Source organism: Labrus bergylta, chromosome 6 (genome assembly GCF_963930695.1).
Source record: "Labrus bergylta chromosome 6, fLabBer1.1, whole genome shotgun sequence".
Lineage (NCBI taxonomy): Eukaryota > Metazoa > Chordata > Actinopteri > Labriformes > Labridae > Labrus > Labrus bergylta.
In genome coordinates this window covers 4171287-4198409 of record NC_089200.1, presented here as the reverse complement: position 1 = coordinate 4198409, position 27123 = coordinate 4171287, and the positions used below count along the sequence as shown (strand labels likewise).

Genomic DNA, 27123 nt, shown 5'->3' with positions numbered 1-27123 from the left:
CCAGCATCCCATTTGAGAAAAAATGACAGCTGAGTAGCACCCAGCCACACTTCACAAAAACCGCTAACTATCACCTAAAGGTCACTTAGTACCTCAGTAGACATCAGGAGAAAAAAAAACTGCTCCTTGTGGTGTCTCTAAGATGCTCACATCATCTTTCTATCTCTTTGGAAACTTCTGATAAAGTTTAAATTATCCCACAAACTAAAGTTGTTCAAGGCAAATAATCAACCTAAGAATCCAGGGACAGAAATTCCATCAATAATAAAAAAATGTTTTTTTTGTAAAAAGGGTAATGAGAGGTCTCCAGTACAGACTGTGCTCCTTTTTGTTTTAGCTTGGACAACACATCTTAGTACATGAAAGGATGCACAAGGTTTGCACACACCAGTGCATCTTGTATGAACCGCTAAAAAGACGCATATTATTAAAAAAGTTACAAATTGGTAAGCACATCAGCCACAGTGACTTCACTTCACATGCTTTCAAAAAGGAGAAAAACCCCAAAATCATGCATTCAGTATCCTCAGCAGTAGAGTAAGTAAAGTCCTTAAGAAACAAGAACTTAAACTGTGAATACGCAAAACTAAAACCACATGAAGTTGCATTTCCTAAATGTTAGACAAGTCACTAAAGTTTAGCGCACAAAGTCCAGACTAGACAAAAAGAATCCCACAGTTCAACAAACTTTCAGATCTCTCAAAGAATAAAGTTCACATTCAGCATCTGCAGCAGTAGAATATCTCAAGTCCTTCCATGACTGAACAACAAGAAACCCTGAATCTTTGACTTAAAAAAAGAAAAGAATCACAACATTTGGAATTGAAACAAAGATAAGACTGTCACAAAACTTTATCACTCAAAGTCCACACACAATGGAGACATCCATTTTCTAAAAAAGTCACAAAGTTTCAGAACGAAAAGCAAACCCATAAAAAACTGACCTTTCTCCAACCATTGAGCTTCCCCAGTTTCCTCTCCTTCTTGTCAAAGCAGCAGGCTCCCATGTTGCTGTGTGTGAGGAGTGCAGAGCAGAGAGAGAGAGGGGCTTGCTGTCCGTTAAAAGTTTCTGTCTCGCTCTGACTACAGCATGAGTAAAAGGACCAAGCCTTGGCTCTCTGACGGCGGGAAGCTCTAGTGACTCACTTCTGGCTGCAGGGTCTGACTAGGCTTTACCTCACACCCTGTGCATGTGGAGCAATGAGTGAGTGCGTGTGTGTGTAAGAGAGAGAGAGACCTCTGCCTGATACAGTACACACTCCCACATGGGGGTTAGTCCTGCCTCTTGCTCCTCTCACTTGGCTGTTCACTTCTCGTGCAGCCGGCACTCAGACTTCAGAGTTTACACTGTCAATACCGTGCTGCTGATTTATTCTGATGACTGGAACACTTCCTGTTTTCAGGAACACAGTGGATTTCCTTGAACTGAAAGTAACTTCTTTTTTTTTCTCCCTGGAAAAATGAATCTATTTAGTGGAAGACAAGAGGAGTAGTCTCATTTTGAAGCGTCCTTCAGTTTATAACAGAAATGATTACACAGATCAAGGTAATCAATGTTCAATAAAACCCAACACTGGACACATGGATCCAGCATCTCCCCACTTCTGTTCTGTAGACACAGGACTGCAAGTGTGTAGCTTAAGTCCAGATGTGTGAGGACTGAAACAATTGTTTAGATCATCAAAGATATGTTAGATGTATATCTATCACAAAGGAATGTCTATAGAGCTGCAGCAACAACAACACAAGAAGTGGTGAACACTTCTTGCCCCATAATTTTGTCTTCTTTAATTTGTAAAGGTCACATGTACAATGTTAATCACACGTTACCATTTAATGTATTAAAAAAAAAAAATCAGAATCATCTTAAAGAGACATTTTCTCCACAGTCTGTTTGAAGTCCACACTACATCAAACTTACTCCTGTTTTGACAAAGTAGGACGTTTGACTTGATCTCATCATTTTGAGAAACTGATATCAGTGGATACTTTTCATTTCTACTCTTTCAATGACGCAAACAATTAGAGCGATACTAGTCTACTGCTCCACTTATGATATCCACCCGGATTTCCAATAACAAAGCATCTACATCCTTGACACTGAAGAATATTGCACCTCGCTACAGGCCTTGACCCGTCGAGGTCAGCCGTGCATAACGAGCGAGGACAGGCACGTACAGCGAGTCCTCAGCAGCAGTCCTCTACACTTCACCTTGGAGGTACAGCAGCAGCTACTCACATTTCACTCATACTCATGTTTCATACTCTGCCGTGGCTTGAATTACAGTTTTTTCCATCCTAAGTACAACAGGTAGTAAGGAGGTCACTGCGGCTGACCTGCATGTGCTCGTTCATAAAAGCACGTCGAGTGTGATGGCCCAGTTGTGTAATGTTTGTGTGTCCCGTATTGACCTGATGCATATACTAATAAACAGACTCACACTCAAAGACATAAAAAGACTCTATACACACACAAGAGGAGATTCCCAGAGATAGCTATGTGTTAAGGAGGACACACTGGAAAAACACCCCAAGGTGGGAGGGGAGTCGGGACGCAACAAGATTATTGTCCCGACTGTATTAACTGCTTCACTCTAGAAAAGTCACATCTTGTATTTTTAAAATCTCCATAAAAAAAAAAAAAAAGAGTCACATTTCTGTCAGATTTTTTTTAAACATCACACACACACACACACACAAACACACACACACACACACACACACACACACTCTCCGGCTGTAAGACACATTTTAAGACTCGTGGGGATCGTGCGTTTCAGTCCGTAGCACCAATCCTCTGGAATTCTTTACCCATCTCGCTACGTCTCTCTGACTCTGTTGAGTCTTTTAAAAAACAATTAAAAACATTAATGTAGCAGCATTTTACAATGTCGTCCATGACGTACTCATTTTTCTTTTCGTCTTCTTTCATTGTATGTATGCTGTTGTTGTTTTTTGTTGATGTAAAGCACTTTGTGACCTTCGTCTGCGAAAAGCGCTATGTAAATAAACTTTATTATTATTATTATAACAAGGTGCATGTGTGAACAAATAACTCAGCAAGATTCTGCCAATAAATCTTAAAATCTTCTAGAAATGTCCAGGATTGCATACAGTGTGTGAAGACAGCTGATGTCCACTTCCTCCAGGCCTTCGAGCAAAGAGTCTGCATGAAGTCGGGGTGAACCATTGTGTGAATGCTGCAGGTAACAGTCTGTAACATCTAGTCGTAACAACACAACCAACACGGACTATTTCTTGCGGGGATTTGTGTAAAAAAGATGATTCCAGAAAATGTCAGGGCCTGAATGTCCTGAAATTGTTGAGACATTTCCTGGAGGACAACAATTCAACCTCCTGCCTGAGTCAAACTCTCAACTTGTGTTGTTGCTCCTGCCTTTTGTTACAGTCAGATTATGTTGGCAGCAGAACACTTGATAAGTATTTTTTTTCTCTGAAAGAATCAGAATAAAACTCTCCTTTCCCTATTCCCGGATTTTTGGATGTTTTTCTGTGATTGCAAAAGTGCTAAAATTACAACGTGTCCACAAATAACAGTTGATTTAAACCCATCTCTCTATTCTGCGGTCATCTATGTCCAACTGTCTGTCGTTTGAAATGTGTTAAAAGTATGTTTTCTTTGTTTCAGGTGACCTCATTTGTCTCGACTAAAAACAAAAACCAGCTCAGTGTTGTGTTGGATCACCATCCACATGACGACAGCAACAGGATAAATAAAACCAACCATTAACCATCCATATGGGCATGATGGGATGTCTATTGTCGTCTGGTGGGAGAGCAGGCGATGAGGAAGGAGACAGGAAGAGAGAGTCACTCTACTCAGGGGTCTGCATGAATCTGACACACACACATACACTCAAGCACACATAAATGTTCTCTGTCTTCCTCTCTAGTTTATTGTGTTTGACCCACTGCGGGATCCCCAACATCCTGTTGTCCAGTTTTATGAGAAACAACAAGCTTATCCTCTTGGCTCACTTCACAAACATTTCAGAACCCCTCACACAGCTGCTTCTTTTTCAATAAAACACAAAACCTCATTCATCAGAAAACAGTTTTCAAAAACTAAACTCAACTAAAAAATAAAATAAACACAAAAATAGATCAATCTTTTTGTAACGACAGGCTTGTGTATTTGACTTCCGGTGCGTCTGCAACCAGAAATATGAGATCTTTTGTGGTTCAGGTTGAGGCTTAAAGAACCAGGAACTAAACCTTGATGCACATCACAAGCAATCAGCAAAGCGGAAGAAACACAAGGACCAGTGCAACAGCAGGTGGAAACAACTCAGCAACACTTCATGTCTTAAGAATACACCGAGACAAAAGAAATCAAGCGGAAATCAGTGGAAGTTTAATCTGGTGGAGGCAGAAACATCCAGTCGTATAAATACAAAAACAGCAGCTTTCTTTATACACTGACAGCTCTAATGCCTCCTCTTTACTACAGTACATGTTCACTCTATTAATACTTTGACTTTGCTAAGGTCATGCTTAGTTCATGTATGTTAACATCTCTGGATTTGGTCATGTGTTCACTGTGATGAGTTATGAATACAGAGAGCTGCTCAGACTTAGGTGCAAACATTTCCAATTTGCCTTTTGCCCTTTTCTCCACTCTGGTTGGACAAAGAAAATAGAAATAAAAACACAAAGATGCCGCCTCTCCTACCTTGGTGGAGGCCATGTCGCTGACAGAGCGGTAGGTCTGGATGGTCTCCAGCTGGTCCAGACACCAGTCCAGCTCCTCCATCGTCTCCATGGCCAGCTTCTGGTACGCCTCATCTGTCAACAAGCAGTCGGCACACAGAGACACACAGTCAGAACAGACGGCGCACGTGGAGCCCGAGCGCTGCGCCTGCTTCCGCACTTTCTGCTGCTGCTGCTGCTGCTGCTGCTGAGGAAGAGGATGGGGACTCGGTGAAGGTGGCACCTGGCTGCAGCGCTCCTTCATCATGAGGAGGTGTAGGAGCTGTGGCGAGCCTTTTTTTGGGACTCGCTTGCAGCTGTCAGCAGAGCGGAGGGAAAAGCTAACTGCAGGATCTGCGCTCGCCCTGTCACACACTTGTGCATGCGTATGTGCAAGCACCAATCTGGGGCCTTCAGCTCATTTACATAGTCGACCCCCTGAAACAGGAAACCAGATACTGACTACCCCACCCACTATCGCCATACACACGCTTTACCCCAGCTTACAGGAAGCACGCACACTTCCAAACACAAGCACAACACACACACACAATCTTTTAATCTGCCAAAATAACTGTTGAGTGAAATGTTCTGCTACCTAAAAGCATCCTCGCTTAAGTCGCATCATTTTAATCAGTGAAACAATTTCTGAGTGCTGACTAACAACAACACAGTTCAACACAGATGATGTTCTTTAATGGGAAAGACACACAAACCATGAGCACGTCTGTCTGCGTGTGGATGTTTTAATGAGTCCATGCAGAGTTAAGAACATGTCCTTTTAGTTCCCTGCAACAATGATAGCAGCTACAATGAAGAAACATGTGGTTATTGTTTTGGAAGCGTCAGTAAGCCAGAAACTGAACCACAGCATGACACAAATGTAACCTAGAAATAAAATTACAGGAACTGACATTTAATGATCAGATCTGGACTTTATTTCCGTAATGTTATGCAACAGCGTGAGTCGGATTAAGCCTCATGTTTGATCATTAATGTGTCAGCTCTTTTTTATATTAAAAAAAACTGTGTTGCTGTTTTTGTAAAGTAAAACTTTTCTTTAACTTTTTTTTTTGTTTTAAATCAGGGTTTTAAGAAAAATATCAATATATCAATAGCATTTCCTAAATGAGTCCAAGTTTATGTCTTTGAAAATGTCAGACTAGAGAGAATAAAGTGATGTTGTCAAATGTAGTGGTTGGTATTTTTCTGCCAAACCAATCCTCAGAATATTCAGTTTATTATCAAATAAAACAAAAAACACTTTTGAGAAGAGTTGCTGAGTCAACTTCTGACCACAAAGAGCTTATGGGTTTTGTTTTTGCAACCTTCTTGCGAAACAAAAAAAAGCTCTATAAAGTTTTTGTCGTCTTAACAAAATGAAAAAGTGTGACAAAGCATGTCCTGCTAACATTAACACTGCAAGCTACGATTTGATCAAGTGAAATGTAAACATACTAATTCTAATAAAAAGAATAAGACAAAACCACATGTGTCAGGGAGATGAAATCAATGCACAGTATTTTCAATTTAGTCAGGAACATTTCCATCCAAATCAAATTTCAGTTTGCACTTCAAATGTGAAGGGAAAATTAAGAACCTGCTGCAACCACTGCTGAACTCTTGCACTACGCTCTGAGTCAGTGTTCCAGCCCTGTTCCAGTGGTTTAACTGTGTTTTTTAGAGGAATACAACTGCATGTCAGGGTTGGCCTGAGGCCTGTTGGACAGCAGAGTGGGTGTGGGATCAGGGGGGGGGGGGGGGGGGGGGACTGGACCGAGTGGGTCAGCCTTTGCTTGTGTGTACACTCTGGGTCTCCTAGCTGCAGAGCACAACATGGCAGCCGGGTGTGCACTGCGGCGACCTTAGCGTGGCCACGTAGAATGTGTCCCCTGTTCTGATCTCCTGCCATCAAAGACACGAGCCCTGTTTGCTTTCCCAAACACGAGAGGCACCTGGCGCTCCGCCCGCAAGCCTTCCCTCACTCAGGGAAAAGTGTGTGTTTGGTTTAACTCCACAAGTGTCTGATGTCAGGGTGGCTTACACTCATTCAAGATGGGGTTTTTTTTTCCTTCTCAGTGTGTCCAACACTTTTGAGGTGGTCTGTGTTTTTGAAGAGCATAGAAAGGTCCCACATGATTTCCCATTTCAACTTATAGACTGCTGAGATACGAGTATTTAATGGCTCCTTTAGATTGTCATCCTTTAAAATCAAAACCACATCTAAAGGCCGTGTAGCAATGCAAATAAATAAAATAAATGTACACTTAAAGGCGCTTTTATGTCTGCGGTGATGGTCAGGTTGCTTTTGTTATTCCAAACCTTTGAGGACAAATCTCACAACAACACTACAGAGAGAATGGAGGGAGGGTTTTTTTCCTCTGAGATGTCTCTAACTTCCGATATTTTGTCTTATTTTTTTACGAGAACTTAGTCAGAATACTGATATATATACACTGAACATTATTATTAATAGGAAGTCCTGCATAAAGAAAACAAATTCCTAAAAAAGTGAAAAAGAGAAACATGTATAACACAGTCACATCTCAGTCAAACATCCAGTCACAAAGCTTAAACAATGATTATGCTTTATAAAAGCCTGAAAAATAAATACATCAGTTACATTTTGTGTATCAACCATAGTATACTGAATTTAGCAACCAAAATGTTTTGATTTCTTAAATGTATTCTGTTGACCTGGATCTTTTCATGCACACACAAACAGGCCATGTAATGTAATATCATGCCAATGGTTTCACACTATCCGACTGACCTATTAACACTGGTTATGAGCCAAGACGTGCAGCAATGCACCAGCAAGAGCAGGAAAAGACAAACTGGAAGTCAGGATTCAAACTTTTACTTAAAACATAAATACATTCAAACGTTTAGTTTGAATCATTTAACCAAACTGGATTTAGAATATTGAGTGCCGGGGCCAAGATGTGATTGCCATTAGGTGTTAATGCACCTCCTGATGTGTGTCTTGTTGTGTGTCAAAGAGTGACTGCACAGGTGGTAAAAAGATCATCAAACTTTAACTCTTAACCACATTCATGGCTTTGACTTCAAAACACACAAAAATGGGCGCAGAGCCTGAAAGTCTGGTTTGGTGGGTCAGGACCTCAAAATGGTCACAGGGCCACACTCGTTCTGGGACCCCACATAATAAATCCATTCTCCAGCTTAGCTGCCAGTTAACTATAATGCTTGTGTAGCAGTTTTTATTCTGATCTCTGCCATGTTAGCGGTCTTCACTCGCAAGCTGGAACCAGTTTACTGACATGCAAATAAAATAAAAAAAGATTTATGTACTAGTCATTATGAAATAGGATGCTAACTGTTAGATATTTCTTAGAGTAATATCAACATCAAAGCTTTAAATACTTCACTTCAGAGGAAAATTGGATGTAAATGAGCAAAAAGCCAACAAACCACAGTCTTGTTTTTGCTCTGCAGCAAAGAGGCAAAGACTAAATTAGAGTTTGATGCTAGAATCCACATATGAATGATTTCTGCCCATAGTTCTTATACTTTTGCATCTTTTATAAAACTAATCAATTTTGGAAAATGGTATTCACCATTTATAGTTACTGATAAAATACAGCTTTTGTTTTTCTACATGTGAGCGGCTTTACGGTCTAACTTGAGTCACACCAGTGTGTACAGTGTACTGTCATGGTCACAGATGGATCAAGGGGAACAACATTCAAAAGCCAGATGACTGCCACACACACACACACACACACACACACACACACACACACACACACACACACACACACGTCACACACAAGAGGGGACTTCCAGCACCCCCACCCGACATAAGGACCTTTCTGATCAGAGCTGCAGTGACTGTCCCAGAGGAGTAGACGGGAAAACACACTTACGCACAAACATTTACAACACACACACACACGCACACGCACACGCACACGCACACGCGCACACACACACACACACACACACACACACACACACACACACACACACACACTCTCTTTATCAATTCATCACGGAGCTCACTCTTTGATCTGATCAGTTTTTCATTGTTTCTTGAAACTTTCATGACCTTAATGACCTCAAAGAGTTGAAAAGAGAGATTGTCTTTCTCTTGAAACCTTACCTTCATCCCCTAGCCATATTATTTTCATCTTATTCATTGACTTGTTTATTTGACCTACAATGGATGTATATATGCTACGTTAGAATTTGTACAGGTATTGAGGCAACAAGCTCTGTGATTGCTCTCCTCTAAAAAAAAAAAAAAAAGACTTAACCGGAAACAAGACGACCAAATACAACAGTAGTGTGCAAAAGGTCCCCTACTTTCATAGTTTCAGTGAAGACACTCTAATTTCCATCACTCCATCTGTCCCTGAACAGCCCATGCCTGTTAACAACGCCCCCCATCTGCACCTATCACTGACCTCAGACCCTTGGTCCGACCTCTGTGTGAGCAGCATCACACAGAGAAGACCACTGCACCCCTCAACGTGGTTCTCTGGACTTCTGCTTTATCGTTTTAGCTTTGAGACTGAGTACGCTCATGCACATTATAGTTCTCCTGTAAACTTTATGTTGTTGTTCTCCCTAATTTGTAGTCGGTACTGCTATTGTTTTTATATCATGTTGTTTATTATTTATGCATATATTTAATGCTTGTTTATTCTTTTTCTGTCATTGTAGAAACCACACACACTCATCTTCATTTATCTTCACTTCATGTCCCCACAAACATAATGCTTTACAATAAATGAGCGGCATGTCAAAGAGAGCGTGTGTGTCAGACTGATTTCTCATATTCTAACCGGACAACCTGTGGCGTCTGCATTTCCTATAACCACACTGAGGTTCAAACGTCACTGAGGTCTCAAGAGCGGTATCCAGAAACCATTTTGTAAGTAGCAAAGACTTAACTGGGCTGTGATATCAGGTTTACAGAAGTTTATCTTCCAACATACATTGATTGTTTTATCTTCGATTGTCTCTCAGATTAAGCAAATATAGCCTTTAAATTAAATAATATTTCAGTTTATTTCCCTAATGTTATTCATTTGAATTCCTTGATTTGAACAGAGTTAAAAACATCTGCTGCTTTTTTTTTTCGGCCTGTCTGAAAAAAATCTGTTGATTTATTGACGAGGACATAATATCAGACCACTTCTTCTTTTGTGCAGCAGGTGCACAGAAAACAAAGCCCGGTACAGATACAGCTCATGCCGTCAGGTCATCTGAGGAGAAGTGACGCCATGTTTGTGTATAAGAGACAGAGAGAGAGAGAGAGAGAGAGAGAAAGACAGCTGGGTCTGTCACCCTCTCATGGGGATGGAGTCTGCTTCCTGCTTTGTGATGCTTCAATTCAGTGGAGCAGGAGGGCTGCAGCAGCCTGAATCTAAATGTGCGATTTGCAGGTTAAATCAGTAGATATGACCCAACAGGTACTGAAACACAGAAGGTACACCGTCCTCTCTACCCAAACTAAAATCTTCTTTAAATCACTGGCCAAGCCTTCATCATGTAAACAACTTGGTTTATCTGAAAGGCCGAGGTACCACATTTCCAGTGAATCAGTGCAAACAGACCACACACACATCAAAAGAAACCAAAATGTGACGTTGGCTTCAGATTGGGCGCAGCGCCAAGATCCTGAATGAATGTGGTGATCTTTTTATTTTACAAGAAAACAGAACAAGTTGATCAGAAAGCCTCCGAGCACTTACACAACACTTCCTTTGAAAGCTCAGAGACTGAACGATGAGGCATGGGGGGGGGGGGGGGGGGGGGGGGCGGGGGGGGCCCTTCTGCGTACCAAATCGTGACTCTATGCACAACATTGCAAAATACAACATAGATGAGTGTATTGTGAAAAGATGGAAAGAAGGGTTGGTGTTGGTGCTGGTGGTGGAGTTTGTGGTTTAAGGGGGCATGTCATGAAGCCCTGCTGATTGAAAAATGTAAGTTAAGTAAGTAAGTGCAGTTCTGAGAAGTGACAGAGTGACATCATGAGTCTGTGCTTCATTACAGCTTGTTTGTAACTGATTTTACAACGAAATCATGTTACAATCCATGCTATCAGGATTTGGTTGCCCTGCTGTTGTGAATCACAAACAGAAGAAAGAAATTATAACATAATATTGTTGCAACGCAGGATTCTGCACATGGTTCACCGCTTGTGAATTTTTGCAGCAAAACTTCAATGGAGGCATTTTAGAAAACTGGAATGAAGTGTTTGTAAAACATGACCTTTAAACGTGAACGCAGCACCGTGACACAGTCCCACGTCTGTCAGAGTTTCAAGTTTTCTGCTGCAGCAAACTGGGAGAATCTGAGCAAGACACCCTGATTGAGGAAGCTGATAACTAACCCAATTTGACTGTGAATCCTTTACTAAATGATCGTATTTCTTCATATCCGCTCCTAGCGCTTGCTTGATCTATTAAGTATTGCTGTTCTTTGTATTGTTTTAATCAAGTTTGTATTTTATTCTCTACATTGTTATGGTATCTAGGTCAGGTTAAAGAAAATGTTTGACTATTTGAGGACGCTTTTTTCCAATAGATTCTTCTTTACAAACTAATTAGAAGATCGACACACTTACAAAGCAGGAAAACTGTCTGATACTCTTTCATCAATTCTACAATTCACTTAGCAGACGCTTTTATCCAAAGCGACGTACATCAGAGAGTAAGAACAACACAAGCAAGGATCTAGAAAAAAGGGAACAATGTCAGTAAGAGCAAACGATCAGCTTTGAGTCTGATTGGACACACAGGTGCTGACAGGAAGTGACCAGAGGCAAAGCACAACATTGAGGGCAGTTCTTGAGAGCTCTAATCAGTATAGAAACCATCTTATAAGTCGTCGTTATCAAACAAAAACCATCGTCATTACCATCATCATCATCAATAATATGGAGACCATCATCATTAAGTTAGTAGGTATTCATGAAACAGCTGGGTCTTTAGCTTTTTCTTAAAGGTGCAGAGGGACTCTGCAGATCACATGGAGTTTGGAAGTTCATTCCACCACCGGGAACAACAACCAGATTTGGCCACAGCCTCTATTGGCCACTCATCCTGCTGCTTACATCTCTCCACCTGTCTGCAGATTGTTGCAAACTGTCCTCCACCCCCAAAGTCACCTCAAATCCATCTCATCAGTGTCCAACCAACACTTTGTTTCTTGTATGTCTAAACATATAAGTATGTAGTTTTCTGCTGCAAGAGGGCAAGAAAACCCAATGATGTCATCGATAAAAGACACAGTGTCATGCCCGTTTGAAGTCCAGTAGGATCGTGGAAGTCGTTCTCCTCACTATTAAAACCACCATCATTGTGATTACAATCTATCTGACAGGACACATTTTTACAGATTTAAAAATGAATTGAAGTTTTGTTCACTTTATTTCATTTCATTCCATAAAAAGCCACAAGTAAAAAGTTAGATAGTGGAGCAGTTCAGACTTCATTCCTTGCCAACACAGGTTACATTTGCTTTTAGACATGTAAAAACTACTATTGTACACTTTTTTTTTCCTTTACGTATTTTGTGTTATAGGTGGCAAAAACCAAGACTCGAACATGTTTTCTTCTTTACTGTAGGGCAGTTTTAAAGTGATATCAATGTGACATCAAAAATATGTCAAACGGGGGACTTGATCAGGACATGTTTGCTTTGTGCTGGTGAGCTTGATGTCTCTGTGTTGTTTAACTCGTTTTCTGGTGCAGCAACAGGAAGCACCCAGCAAGAAAAACAATCGAGCAGCTTCACGTTATGTAACATCCAGTCTGACTTCGGTCTCCACTGCTTTTTATTTATACGGTAATAAAGTCCTTTCTGACCATAAAACTTGTAATAAAAAGTGTATTCACTGGGTAACATGCAACAAACATACAGTGTGTGTGTGTGTGTGTGAGACAGCTTTACGGTTTCTCTGCTGGATCTTTTCTCCCCTCTCTCCTTGGACACAGTGTTCCCTGTGCTCCCCATAACATACACATTCCTGTCTGCCTTACTGTGGCGCTCAGTGGGAAAGCTGCTCGGAAAGCTATAAATCCGAACGGCACGCAACACCTCTCAAAGGGGGGACAGTGATACCAGATCTCTCCCAGAATCCTAAGAATAACAGAAATAAAGTCTGTCCTGTTAATCAAACTGTCTGAATCCAGGCAGGGTGAAGAAACACACAGTCCTCCAGTTGTGAGATTTTTATTTCCCATGTCTTCTTGGTTAGATAGTTCAGGCAGTATTAAGGATGTAAGCCCAAAAAAGAAAAAGAAATCTTGGAAGCGACTCTTAAACCTCATTTAGACAGGATTTATTCTTCAAGAGAAGATTGGATGATGTTACGGGATTTGCCCAATGTGCTCATCTGTGATTTTCCTCCCGCCTGGAGTTCATTTCTTCCTCAGTTTTTAAATCCAGTCCAAAACAGACGTTATGTTTTGGCACATGATTTTGTCTCCTGCTGATCTAAGTCCAATAAAGAGAACATAAGTTATCATTTATTTAAACGATCGTTCAGTGGTCTATTAGCTGACTTATTACATTAAATCTAATACAGGATGTTTTCTTTTTTTAATTAAGCATGTGTGAGGTCTGTATAATGATGCAAAAAAAATATAGTAAAATGTTTAAGCTGACAATTCCCTTAAAGAGATACTTCACCCGTTGAAACATGAACATGTCACGTGTTGACATTGGGTCATAAATGTAGAAATGCGAAAAACATTTTGAAGTTGGTGCCTTCTTGGCCGAGAAAAGGCAAAAAGTGTCTTTTTGGCCCAGAATGCACAGCACTGCAGGCCACTCCCACTAAGGTCAGGTTTACAGACATGTTTACTTCAACACATACGGCCGTTTCCTCAACTGATTCAAAGATTTCTTCCAGAAGGAATTAGCATCTTGGAAATTCCTGTCAGAAAACAGAAAACAGACTCCATGTCTGTGTCCATAGGCAAACAGTGAGAGCACCGACACTACCAGTCCACCCCAGCTCGAGCCGGGCCCGGCTCCTCGTCCTCAGCACCGCCGACAGGCAGGCATCATGTCTTGGCTGCTGAACTTGCAGTGGCGGCCAGCAATATAGCCGCGAGACGGTTGCTTCTGACAGGCTGGTTTTGTTTCTCGGCCCCGGCGGCCAGCAGCCAAAACACAAGACCGGCCTGTCAGCAGCAGCCGTCTCACCACTGTATTTATATTTTTTCACCATTATCATCTTTCTCCATAGAGCCTGTTAGCAGAGCTTCCAAGCAATATGGCGGACGTTAAGTTTGGATTCTGGGAGTGAGTTCCCACCCACTGATCTGTGATTGGTCTGTAGCTTCAGTGGTCGAAAATATGAGGAACTAGCGTTGTAGTTTCACCCCGCTAACCGCAACAGCTTCCAGTGATTTCCCATCTCAGGGGAAAATGAGGGCGGGATGCACGACCATTCAAAAATACGACCAGGTTTCTAATGATACAAAGATTAATGCAAATGGGTGAAGTGTAGGTGGGGTCTCCTCGTGGTCAAAAATGAATGAAACTTTTGCATGTTTGCTTGAAACTTCTGACTTTAACCATCAAATACTTATCAAAAAAGTTGCCAATACATTTTGTGTTCTTCAGATAATTAATTAAACCTAAAAACGCAGGGTTGAGTCAAAAAAGAAATTGACAGGCCCAATCCATTTTGATTTTGTTTCGCCCAACTTAGACACTGACTTACGCATACAAAACAAAAACATTTCTAAAATAGCATATATTTACTCTTTCTGTCCCCACTTATATCTGTTTGAATGTCTAAAATGAATGCAGCAGATGTTATACTCCCATGTGCGTTTTATTTTAGTGTTTTTTAGAAGTGTTTTGGTGGCACCACAACATTTTAGAAACCTTTAAAGGCTCTCGATAAAGACGTTTCTCCAAAAACCACAGTATAAAGTAATGGAGAAAGAAAGTGGCTACATCAGAAGTCAAGCCGTTAACCAATGGCAGTTGAAGGTTTTAGGGTTTAAGGGTTTAGATTTAAGGGGAGATGGACCCAGGCCATCCAATGGAAATGACCTGCCAATAGTCAGATATCAATCATTGAGACGTTTTGACTTTTTTCTATAAACCTTTTGCTTATGTGAATTTTTTTTCAATGAGCTTTAGCAGTTGATTTTAAACTCACCATAAATGGTGATTTTCTTCCATATTCGGCTGTAAATACTTCTTGCGCACACATACATGATTCACACACGTATGCTTAATCACACACACACACACACACACACACACACACACACACACACACAGATACATGTGGGAGGTGGATGTGAGGCGCATCATGGGAACTCTCTGACTGTCTGACGTCACTTCACCTGAAGGTTTCTGCATCAGTCGCTGATGTCTCTTGCTATCTCAGCAGCCGTCACATTCTGATAGAAAAACTCCAGTGTTTCATTTCTCCATCTTTGTTAACTCCCTCTGATAGATGAGGTCGGACGTCAATGAGGCTGCTTGTATCTGCACAAGGTTTCTGCCTTGCTGTTTTTTTAATAATGTTTATGCTATCTGCCTGCTCGCTGTGCTGTGGTGTAGAATCTGTGATGTTTTGTTCCAGTATCTCTCTCTTGATAAATCAGACAGACGTCAAAGAAGGGATTCTATCAGTACGTCCACCAGAAGGACCTGCGACTACAACAGTGTCCTGTCCTTGAGCTGCTCTCTCTCCACCTGACTCTCCATCTGTTTTGCTCCATGTTCTCATAAACTCCTACATATTATTATTTTTCCAACCTTACACTCTTTCTCAATTTCTCTTTTTTTTTTTCATGCAAACATGTACACACAAACACAAACACATCCACACAAACACACAGCAACAGACCGGGCTTTGTGTGTGTTACCTGAAGTGAACTCCCACACTGGGAGCAGCAGGACTGACTGGACTGAATGGGCCTCATTGTCACACTGACTGGCATTTGCCCCTCGGGTTGATTAGCATGGATTAGAGGAGGTCCTAACCAAGTTAGCCAAACTTCTGTCGCTGCTGATGCTGCTTTTTTTGCCCCCCCAAAGGTTTTTAAGTAGCGGCTAGAGTTACAATAACAGAAGTCTTCAGTTGGCGCAGCGTCCGATCTGAATGTCAGGGGAGGACAGATTCTTAAAATCATCAGGGTCTTTTTTTGTGTGTGTGTGTAACCAGAACAGATCTACATGCAGCAGCTGCTGGGACTGAACTCAGTGGAAAAAAAAGTTAGACCAAAAACAGTCATCTCTTGAGATTACTATCCCATGCTTAGACTGTATTGGATTAGCATTAGAAACATAAAAACAAATGCTTAACAGCAACAGCTGCTCCTTCTGTTTCTGTTGATTATCCACCAACCAGTGGACTAATGTTTGAAGTTTATGGAAATGTGCATATTTACTGTAAAGGATTAGATGAGCAAATTAATTCCCCTCTAATGTGTGTGTGTGTGTGTGTGTGTGTGTGGTGAAGTGGTGGTGGAGTCAGCAGCTGATTAGCCTAGCTTAGCATTAAGACTGGAAAAGGAGAGCAGAGTCACATTTTATCATTTTAGTTTGAACTCTGCTTTCCCTGTTTCTACTCTTCACAGCTATTGGCAGACACATGATGTAATACTGTTAACTGTTTACCAGCCATCATGCTAAGCTAAGCTAGCAATCTTTTTTTTTTATGACCAATACTTTTTACATTTTTTACAACAGTACAATACCAGACAATAAATGATATAGAACAATACCAAACAAGGGTAGCACTATCAATGCAAGACTAAAAAAAAGACAAACAGAAGAAAAAAAAACAGACCTGACAAACAAAAATTATAATTAAGTTGTATTAAATACAGGAATAAAGCAGGACGATGAAAATATATGTAAATAAATAAAAACAAATAAATAAAACAAAATTCCACAACCAAAGGCAATTTATATTAAACTTCCAAAAAGCAGCAGCCTATGAGGGCAAACAGTGCAATCAATATTTTGTGTGATGTAATAAGGTGACGTGATATTCTATAACTGGATCTGCAATGAGAGAATTATATCATTTCAGGAGGTTTGAGCTCTGGATAGCTGGATGTAAAAATGTTAGCAGATATGTTCCCATGAGACACAGCAATTTACTCTTATGTCAGACGACAGGTCAGAGTGCAGGAGGGGTCGAGGAGCGGCGCCTCGGGCTCACAGTTCTAATGATTTGCTCAATAAGGATTCCCTTGTGATTAGCCGAGAGCGATTCTGTGTGTTAATCTCATGGACATTTAAGGGTTAACTGTTTTCTGGAGAAATGAGTTCAGTTATTGAAATGAAATGAAACACATTGAAATGAAGCTTTCATGATCTTTCTAAAGCGGGCTCAGATCCCTCTTACAGGTTTTATATCCGACAATGAGGAAGTAAGAAACCTCAAGGGGGCTGAAATGCAACTAGATCAGCTTTGTTTATGTTTCCTTTCATTACCTAAATAAAGTTTATCGAGGACGTGCAGGAAATCATTTTGGCCACAACACTCTTCCAGCTGTTGTTCAACAATTGTCAAGAAAAACACAACTGTCTTATTGGCCCCATATCTAGTGTGCAGACCTTTAAACAGAGCCAGGCCGGTCCAGGCCGGTCCAGGTCTGAGAGCAGCAGAGTGGATGAGCGGAGCACCGGAGGGGTTCTGTGACGAAGAGGGTTTGCGTGCAACGGAGGATCAGTGTGTCCCACTAACATATGAAGACCAGCTGAGACAAACCTCAAATGACCTCGAATAGCATGGTGTGCGTGTGTGTGTGTGTGTGTGTGTGTGCGTGTGTGTGTGTGTGTGTGTGCGTGTTTATGTGTGTGTGTTAGTGTGTGTGAGTGTTTATGTGTGTGTGTGTGTGTGTGTGTGTGTGTGTGTGTGTCACATTGGAGCCGGAGAAGATGATTGGCTCTGCTGCAAAACAAGATGGATTGTGTTTGTCCATATTGGCGAGATTAAACTTCCTGATTAAATTAAATACGAGTTCTCCCTCAAGATACAAGTAAACGGGCGCGTTGCCTTCACAGTCCAACAGTTGAGTTGGAAAAAACAAAGATTTTTTTTTAGTATTTGGCAAAAATTCAAACATATATAACTTTGCTGTGTTACTGCAGAGAAGCAAAAATCTGAACTGTGGTTTGGCTGTTTTGTTTCTTCTGGATAATCATGGACGATATAAATGAAATGTGGGATCTTAAAAGGCTCCTTTCTCTCCTGTTTCACAATTAGAGGCCAGTGATGGTGGTGTTTTTTGGCAAAAAGGGGGAGGTGGAGGAGGAGGGGGAACAAAATGCTTCCCAAATACCCAAAAACAAAAGAGCCAGCCTGTGAAGCTGTGAGGTAGAGAGCGTTTGAATCCATCTTCGCTGAGCCGAACAGGCCTGCTGGCAGGGGAATACTTCAGGGGAAGGGCAGCCGTCTGCTTTATGACTGTGCTGACGTCAATGGCATAATTCAAATACTTGCAGAGTGCAGGCTTCCAGAATTCAGAACCTGCTCTCGCTCTCGCTTTCGCTCTGTGGCAGGCCGCAGCTAAAACCCGACATGGAATCAGGACTCCAGTAAAAACCAATTTGCAAAACAACAACTGGAGCGGAGTCATGTATACAGCTGAAATAGAACAAAACCACATGGTGTTCATTTAGCAGCCTCTCAGTCGTCACAAAGACGAGTGGTGGATTAACAGAGCTTTGGCAATCTGTTTCTTACAGATAATGAAATATTACTTTAAGCACAAGTGTAAAACAAACAGCTCTCCTGAGTGAAATAGGAACAAGGAAAACCAAGGAGAAACCATTTTCTATTAAGACCAATTCTCTTTTACTGAAAGAAGGAAGTGATACAGATTGTGTGTGTGTGTAGGTGGCATTGTGGTGTGGAGACCTTCAGTGGCTAAAAAACCCACACACAATGTAGAGCTGACATATTAGTCTAACAGTCAGTTTGTAGTTGTGTTCTGCAGCTGCACTGATAGCTTATCAAATGTCATTTTTTAAGCAAAAATGTCACATTTCAGATGGGCAGCTCCTAAACAAAAACTATTTCATAATTGACATAATAAGATGTCATCCTGAACTTTAAAGGTTTAATATGCGATTATTCACACTTAAATATAATATAAATCAAGTATATCCTCTGAAAATAACTCTGTGAGTCATGACAATGGGTGTAACACCCGAGTCCCACTGTTTGTGATGTTTTCACAGTTTTCAGAGTCCTATCTTCACTTTGTTTACATCACCCGGACGGCCGGCTGACTCCTCCCCTCGTGTATAAAAGTTGTTTAATTGAGGGACTAGAGAAAAGAAGAATAACATACTGTACTCACTGCTTAACTGTGTTTCTAGATCACGCTCATTTCAGGTACATTTACATGCAGTGTGAAGATACCAGCATAATAAAGATCGCTAGCATTAGCATGCTAACACAACAATGCAGCGTGAGTTGTTTTGGTTTCATGCTGGTACTCAAGGGCGACATCTACTGGATGAAAAAAATCACATATAAAGCCTTTAACACATTTATTGAAGCATCTATATTTGTTTTTGATTTCTTCCAGATCCAGTATTTAATCCACTTTGTACATAATCAGAAGATAATTCCATTTATTCGCAGAAACACATATGTTCCGTGCAGGACGTTTTTGTCATATTTCCAAGAGACAAAAGGGTCATTGTTAACCAGCTAGCAAAGCCAACAGTCCAAAGCTGAAAAAAAACTACACATTTTTCAGAAAATAGATTCAATAAGGATCTCTAATGGCCTTTGGGGAAAAATCCTGACCCTTGAAAATCAGATGAGAATGTTTTGTTTACCAGAGTTTGAATGACATCATGACTTTGTTGGAGAAGTGAGGATGACATAATATGATGGAGCCATAAAGGCCTGCACACAAACTGAACAAACAGTCCAAACTTTGGTTTGCTTGCACAAGAGCGAGAAAAATGGAACTCAACTGAAAAAGAGATTAATAGCTCCTGTCATAGCTTTTTTTTTTAAGGGTACATATTGCATCAGACATGACGGAGTATTTGGACAAAGCTGCTGTAGAACAAACTTACAGGTGAACTTGTGTCAGAAATCTAATCATATATTTAACTATTTTTTAAGTTTCATGTTGTGCACATTCCAGCGGCTTCCTCTAACATCAAGCTTAATTTGTTGGCTTGCATAAGCGGTTATAAACACAGGAAGACAGGAGGTGAAAATTCATAAACAGATGTCCAATGATCTGCTTCTAATAAAAACAGAGAACATCTGTGCTCTATACGTTTCTTAATGGCCTCGAGCTGAGTCAGCCAATCTTGCAGAAAGACCGCAAAGGTGCAGCTGGAAGGTTTGTTTACAAGCAGGAAGGGAAAAAAGAGCTTCAACTTTACGGCCAAGATGGAAAAAGTTCCTCAGGTTTTATCTGATTCCAAGTCATTTTATTGAAATCAAACTCATTTCCAAAGATGTTCTGTTGATGGAGTTAGGTTCCAACATCTCTTAGAAAAGAAAAGAACAATAGAATCAAAACTATTCAAGTAACATTTTAATTTCTATTATTAGTACTTCTTTATTTTCCTTTAATTGTTATTTACTATTGCTGTTATTATCTTACTTTTAGTGTTTTTATCCCTTTTCTTTCCCCTGTCTTTTGGGGCTGTTGTTATTTTCAAACGAGAAAAAGTTGGGGATCGATAAAGATTATCTTATCTTATCAACAAACAGCATTTAAATAACTCAACCAACTATTTAATTATACCTCCATATATACACACATTCACACAAACACATTTGCACTTCTACACAAGCATGTGGGGTCTTTTCCCAAAAACTCAGCCCTGGATCTCCCTTGGCTTGGATTTGCAGGAGCCAGTGCCAGTGAGCATTGACAGCTTTGAGGAGGGTGAATACTTTATGACATTGGAGACTTTTGAAGCCGGGCCCGGGCATGTCGTCTGTGGCCACGTTCCAAAACAGGGATTACTTTCAATTAAGCCACACAATCATTCCTACCACAACACAAGCTTATGTCTGATTTTTAAAAGACTCTCTGTGATGGTCCCCTTTGGAAACATTTTCCCCTTGGATGGTGGTGCCAGCTATTCTGAAACCATCACGATGTCAGTTGCTCGGTGTGGAATCCTCCAACCCTCTTTAACCCTCCTTCGACACAGGACTGACACTGGAGAGTTTATAGGGCAGGGGGACGCTGAAACGTGACCGGCAATCAGCTGGTATCTTTTTATAACTTATGTGAGGCCACACAGCTCAGTCAACAAACTCTGATCAGTAAAAGGTAATAATTATACAATATTTGCTTTACCTTCTTAAATAACTCCACAAACTAAAGTGGTTCTTTAAAGTCCTAGCGATTGTCCGACAGCTCCTGACCCCTGTTACTACATTGGTTTAAGTGTTGGTGGGATATCCAGAAAAACTGAAATGAGATCATACTGTGCAACCCATAGATTGTATAAAAAGATAGACGTATGATAGTTTCCCAAAAGTGAAGCAAAAACATTTGGAGCTCCCGCCACTGATTGACTGACTGATGTACCGCCTCCAACGTAAAAGCCATTTTCACATGGAGAATATCTAGATATTTACAGGAGGACTTCTCCGGAGATTGTCCCGACCTAGCCGTTCACATATGCTCCTCACAGCGGGGGGCTTTCCCTGTCAGAGGGGAGGGGGGGCGGGGTCGGGGGATTTCCTGAGGTAAGACGTGACGTAAATAAACAACGCGGAAGTAACGGCCGAAGCAACAGAGTTCGCTACATTATAATGAGAATATTTGTCTTCATATCAATGCTATGTGTAATCCAATGGAATGACAACATCCACAAAAGAGAGGAGAACAACAAACTGACCAACAGAAAACAGAATGCAGACGTTTAATTAGAGCACAGAGATCGTAGAGGTCGCGTGCAGACACTTTAGACAGTCACTGTATATAAACGTCATTCTCTTTCTATTGGCTCCAGTTGAAATCTCCGGAGTATATGCTGCAGCGTTCAGACATCAGCTCACTCTGATTTTCTGCAGATAAAATACTAGAGGTCTGGAGGAGAAACTCCGGGTAAAGACTGCACGAAAAATGTGTCTGTTTGCGTTCACACAGCCTAAAGAACCTCCAGGTAGACAAATCTCCAGAGTTTTTCAGGAGATTTCCATTTGTGTGAAAAGGGTTTTTGACACGCCTCCAACATATTGACTCATGGGATGTAGGTCAAACAAGAATGTAAAAAATTCAAGACCATCAAAATGTTTCTTTGGAAACTAATGGTTGATGTCACTGACACTACGATCATGATTATATGATCTATGCTTCAAACTGGCACAATGATCTGTTCTGCTGTAGGCTGTACTGACCAAAGGGACGCAGGTGACAAGAGGACATAACTTGAGGTTAATGTCGTGCTATCGTAAATGCACAAGAAGCTAAATGTACATATTGGTATTGTGGAAATGTATGACAATCAAACACTAAACTTGCTCGTCTGATGTGATGTAACAGCAGCAGTTGTTACAACAGAAACAGTTGCTGCCAACAGAAGAGCGAACAACAGACAGCTTAAGCAAACATAAAACACATCATCGCTTTCAACTTTAGTTCATTAAGTTATCTTATGCAGGTATCAAATTAAAAAAATGCCGAAAACCACTAATGGGAGCAAGAGCAACAAAGAGGTTAGGGTTAGGACGAGGAGTACAGGAGTGGTGTTGACACACAGTGCGAGCATGTCTTTCCATCTGATGTGGTAGTGAGCTAAACTCTCACGCAACACATTTCCAGTGTAGAAAATAGGCTCACCCATCCCTCTGTCCCTTTCTCTCTCACTCTGAAGGTCAGAGAGGCCAACAACCCAATCAATCACTAACTACAAGAAAAGACAAAAAAACATAATCCTGGAAACGCAGAAGAAGAGTGCATTATTCCTACACTAAACTCCTTCAGATGGATATCAGGTCTTAGCTGATAGAATAAGAAAATGCTAATTACTTTCTTTGATTGATTAACAAGACACAATTATGGATGTTACCTGAGCACTGCCGAGGTGCCCTTGAGCAAGGCACCAAACCCCCTCCACCACCAGCTCAGAAGCGCCCACCGTGGTCCGCTCCGTCACTCTGACATCTCTCCCTTAGTGCATGTCCAAAATGATCCTGTTTGTGTGCATGTGTGTATATTTCAGCCTATGTGTGTGTTGCATGACTACAGAGTGTAAAAACTGAAATTTCCCCTTGCGGGGATCAATAAAGTAAATCTTCTTAAAGGAGCTATGAATTCTAACATGAAGAACTTCAAATAAGCACATTCTTGTGCTTATGCAGAACAGGACTGATGTCAACAATCACACAAGGTGAGCATCCAAGTTTAATGTTACCAATTAATTATGGATCACAGTCACTACAAACCCATAAGATTTAGAAGATTAATAAGAATATTTCTCTATATGTCATGAAGTGCTCAAATCCAGCATTGTTACTCTGAACGGCAGCTTGATTTGTTGGCTTCTCAAAGGCCAAAGGCAAAAAAAACAAAGGCAGAAAATTACTTTTCATGTACATCCGCTAAATTACTGTACCTTTAAAAAAAAACAATAAAATCTATGCACTTTTTTTTGTTTAATTGTATCTTTGTTTGGAGCGGACAGGTAAATACAGCAACATGGCAACATTAGTAAAAATAAAAACAAATGTCCTTCCAGTTTTGTTTGTTTTGAGTCCAGAAAAAGCGCATCACCAGCCATCCAGGCACACGAGTCCAAAGAAAGTATAGTCATGGATCGTGGATCAGATTTCGTCCGTCCTTTGTCGTGTCCACTCTCCTCTAATAACTTAAATTTCACAGCAATTGTGATAGAGTAACGTCGGTGGATACACATTATCCTCTTAAGGACAGTACTGACAATTTGTCCGGGATAAACAGAGCCAGACGAGGCTCACATGTTCACTTTTTGTTTCTTAATAAAATACATTTTCAGCCACCCCATCTGTACATCTGTACATTCATAATGTCATTCAAAAACCTTAATAATAATAATGTAAGTAAATAATAAAAATGTCAAATGCTGATTTATCTCAATAGATATCGCTTTGAATATACTCAGAATTGTCTTTAAACTCTCGAGTCAAAACAAAAAAGTGTTAGAGAGGGATACAGACCATGACCTTAGACGACCATTTGTTTGTATAATTCTCATCAAAATCATGTTATGGTTGAAGATGCGTCATATATTTCAATATTTTTGCAGCCTGGTCTCCACAACAAGTGAAAACAAGATTTGTTCCCCCTCTTCTGACGGACTGGTGATATGGACTGAGTTGTGAGTAAGAGAACTGATACTGTACTGTTATGCACTCACATTGATGTTACTCGTGTGATACAGAAGCTTGGCTAGAAAATATTATTGATGACGTCACCTTGTCTCCAAGAGTCAGAGCACATAAACAGTCGGATCTGAGCAGAGCGCCGAGGCAGGCGGTTTGGAGGAGGATCGCGATAATTCTCACCTCCTCTCTGAGAGCAAACTAACTGATACCCACATCTGTCACACACACACACACACACACACACACACACACACACACACACACACACACACACTGACAGCAGGCCCTCACTCACATACAGTACATATACAGGTAGACTCATGAACTGATGATGCAGGATGGTTTACAGTAAACACACGTGTAGATGTGAACACACAGAGGGACGTGCATTTGTCAAAGTAGCCCAGTAGCGAGTTAGTGTGATTGGCAGGAAAACGTCAAAGGAGAGAGTTAAACAGAGAGCGAGACAGAGAGGACAGTTTGATGAGGTTTGTGATCCAAAACTTGGCCATGGTTTTCTGAAATCTTCTCAAATTCTACAATTCACTTAGCAGACGCTTTTATCCAAAGCGACGTACATCAGAGAGTAAGAACAACACAAGCAAGGATCTAGAAAAAAGGGAACAATGTCAGTAAGAGCAAACGATCAGCTTTGAGTCTGATTGGACACACAGGTGCTGACAGGAAGTGACAAGAGGCAAAGCACAACATTGAGGGCAGTTCTTGAGAGCTCTAATCAGTATAGAAACCATCTTATAAGTCGTCGTTATCAAACAGAAACCATCGTCATTACCATCATCCACTTTTCAACTTCTTCTGCACTTCTCCCAGTCATACAAAAGCATAATAAAATGCATATTACTATTTGCTGTTTTGTTTTACTGTTTGGTATCTTTTTGTTGCACAACATTTTCAAGTCGGCCACAGGCTACGCTTACAGACAACTCACCCATCAAGCTTTAAGCTTTATTAAGATTATAGAAACTTAGATTTTTGTGTTCATTTTTCATAAAAATATTCCAAAGGAGCACAAAAACCTTTTTAAATAAAAATGATAATGATAGTGAATCATGTTGTTGAAGAGCTTTAGGTTCGCTTCAGTTTTGATCTTTACTGTGTAGAATCAGTCTTGGTTATAAAGAGCAGAAAATATGTTACAAGAAATGAATCATTAGTTGAAAAAAATGTGTCTAAACTTAACTGTGTTTGAGACATACACTGATAGGACAGTCATTTTTATTTCATCTCATTTAGATAACATCAGCAGCTTTGCTCAAACATGGATAATGTGAAGTTGCTTGCTATTCTGTGGTCAGTGAATTCATATTAAAAAAGGCTTTGAGCCAGAATGAAAGTGAAAAAAAAATGCATTTAGCATGCAGCAGAATCTTCTGCAGCAACGACTGTTTAATGACTGTTAAAATCCTAAAGTAAAGTCTCAACATGCACAAGCTGCAGCAGTCCCATTGGTTGCGCTCTGGAGAAGTCATTGGAGGACACTGCTGTGAGTGGAACACACTAGACACAAAGAGACTGCTGACCACAGAAGCACATAACAGCTAGGGTGTGAGGATGTGAAATGAGCACTCAATGGAGGAGAGAAGAGGATAATACACGACCTGAGGTCAAGCACCTCTGAAACAACAAGGTCCTCTTAATGAGCACCACACTGTCCCCATACTAACTAACCAACACAGGAAAATACATGTGTTCTTAATAATCAAAATAGGACAAGATAAGTGCCAGTTTTAATCATGAAATAAACATAACACACAAAGCTTTGTTGGATCAGGTCGATCAGTCTCATCATGCCGTTATGTCACTTTGTACACCCAAACACACACATGGTGGGACAGTCAACAGAACGAGACAGACGATACAAAAGCAGCTTTGTGGAGCTGATGGTGATCTACTGACACATACCGTGTATGAATACACAGACAAGACAGACATCGAGAACTGGTTCATGGGTACAATATACACATTCCAGAGTGAGGTAAACACTGGAGGTCTGTCTTTTTCTCAGAGACGCTGAAGATAAACTGTTTTATCTCAAATCGTCGAGAACAGGCTCTTCTCTCAGCGCTGATGTCTCCGCTGATACTCCGCTGTACAAAAGCAGCAGTTTGCATAACGACACACACCGTACTACCCAGAAAGGAAGTGTTTACGCAGGTACGACAAAAGTCCCTGTGAGTGTTGCCTAGGTCAACGTCATGTACATTTTGTACCAGACTCTATGTACTCATTTGTATTAGCAACATTTGAGAGTCATAAGAAAACTGCCTAAGTACACCACTTTGCTCCTTATATGCAAATGAACTCTCAGTGTCTGATGTCATCTTTATTATCCCGTCTATCGTGTGAATTGTTATTTTAACATTGGAGCACTGCTTGGGTACACAACTGGCTCCAATGAGTACACCTTCACAAGACGTGTTAAAGTTAATGAAACAGATATAAACAGGGATTTTTCCTCCTCTAAACTACTTTAAACTCAAAGAAATGTAAATATGAAACGAAGAGAACCCTTCATTTAAAACACTTCCACCTACTGCTACATATAATACTTTTGTCAACAACTTTTTGTACCACTACTGACACCTGACAGCCATGCTAGTTAGTTATGTAAGGCTGCCCTAAACAACAGTCCTGTTTTAAGTTAAATGCTAAATATGAATGCTTACATCGCCATGACGATATTAGCATGCTATTGCAGAGGATGTTCACAAGACAATCGGGGCAGATTTTTGGTCCCGATTCCGACCACAATCAGCAAAGGCCCAAATAACTGATGCTTCCAAAGATTCTCGTGTGGTGTGAGGTGAGTTAAGAGTGATTTTAACCTCCCCCGATCTGCTCGGAAGACAATCGGGGGCGGCCCCACGATTTGAAATCACAATCAAAAATCCTGTTGTGTAGGGAGAACACAGAGGACGGTCGAGCATGGACACTGTGAATTGTCACATGGAACGGACCTATAATGCTATAACTACAAGAATTAAGACTACATTTCATCCAGGAGGGTGTTTTATCAGTAACTACACATTCAAAACTTATAATGGCGCTAAAATGTCGCCAAAAAT

General features: G+C 40.7%; 1 protein-coding gene across 3 annotated transcripts in view; it reads right to left on the bottom strand.

Annotated features, from left to right (window-relative positions):
• pde4ba (phosphodiesterase 4B, cAMP-specific a) overlaps positions 1–27123 on the bottom strand; it is a 193066-nt gene that overhangs the window by 14313 nt on the left and 151630 nt on the right. For all 3 annotated transcript variants that reach the window (XM_065955588.1, XM_020655122.3, XM_020655123.3), the window contains one exon: positions 4694–4806. In XM_065955588.1, the coding sequence (XP_065811660.1) occupies positions 4694–4806 (113 nt within the window). The remainder of the gene's footprint in view (positions 1–4693; positions 4807–27123) is intronic.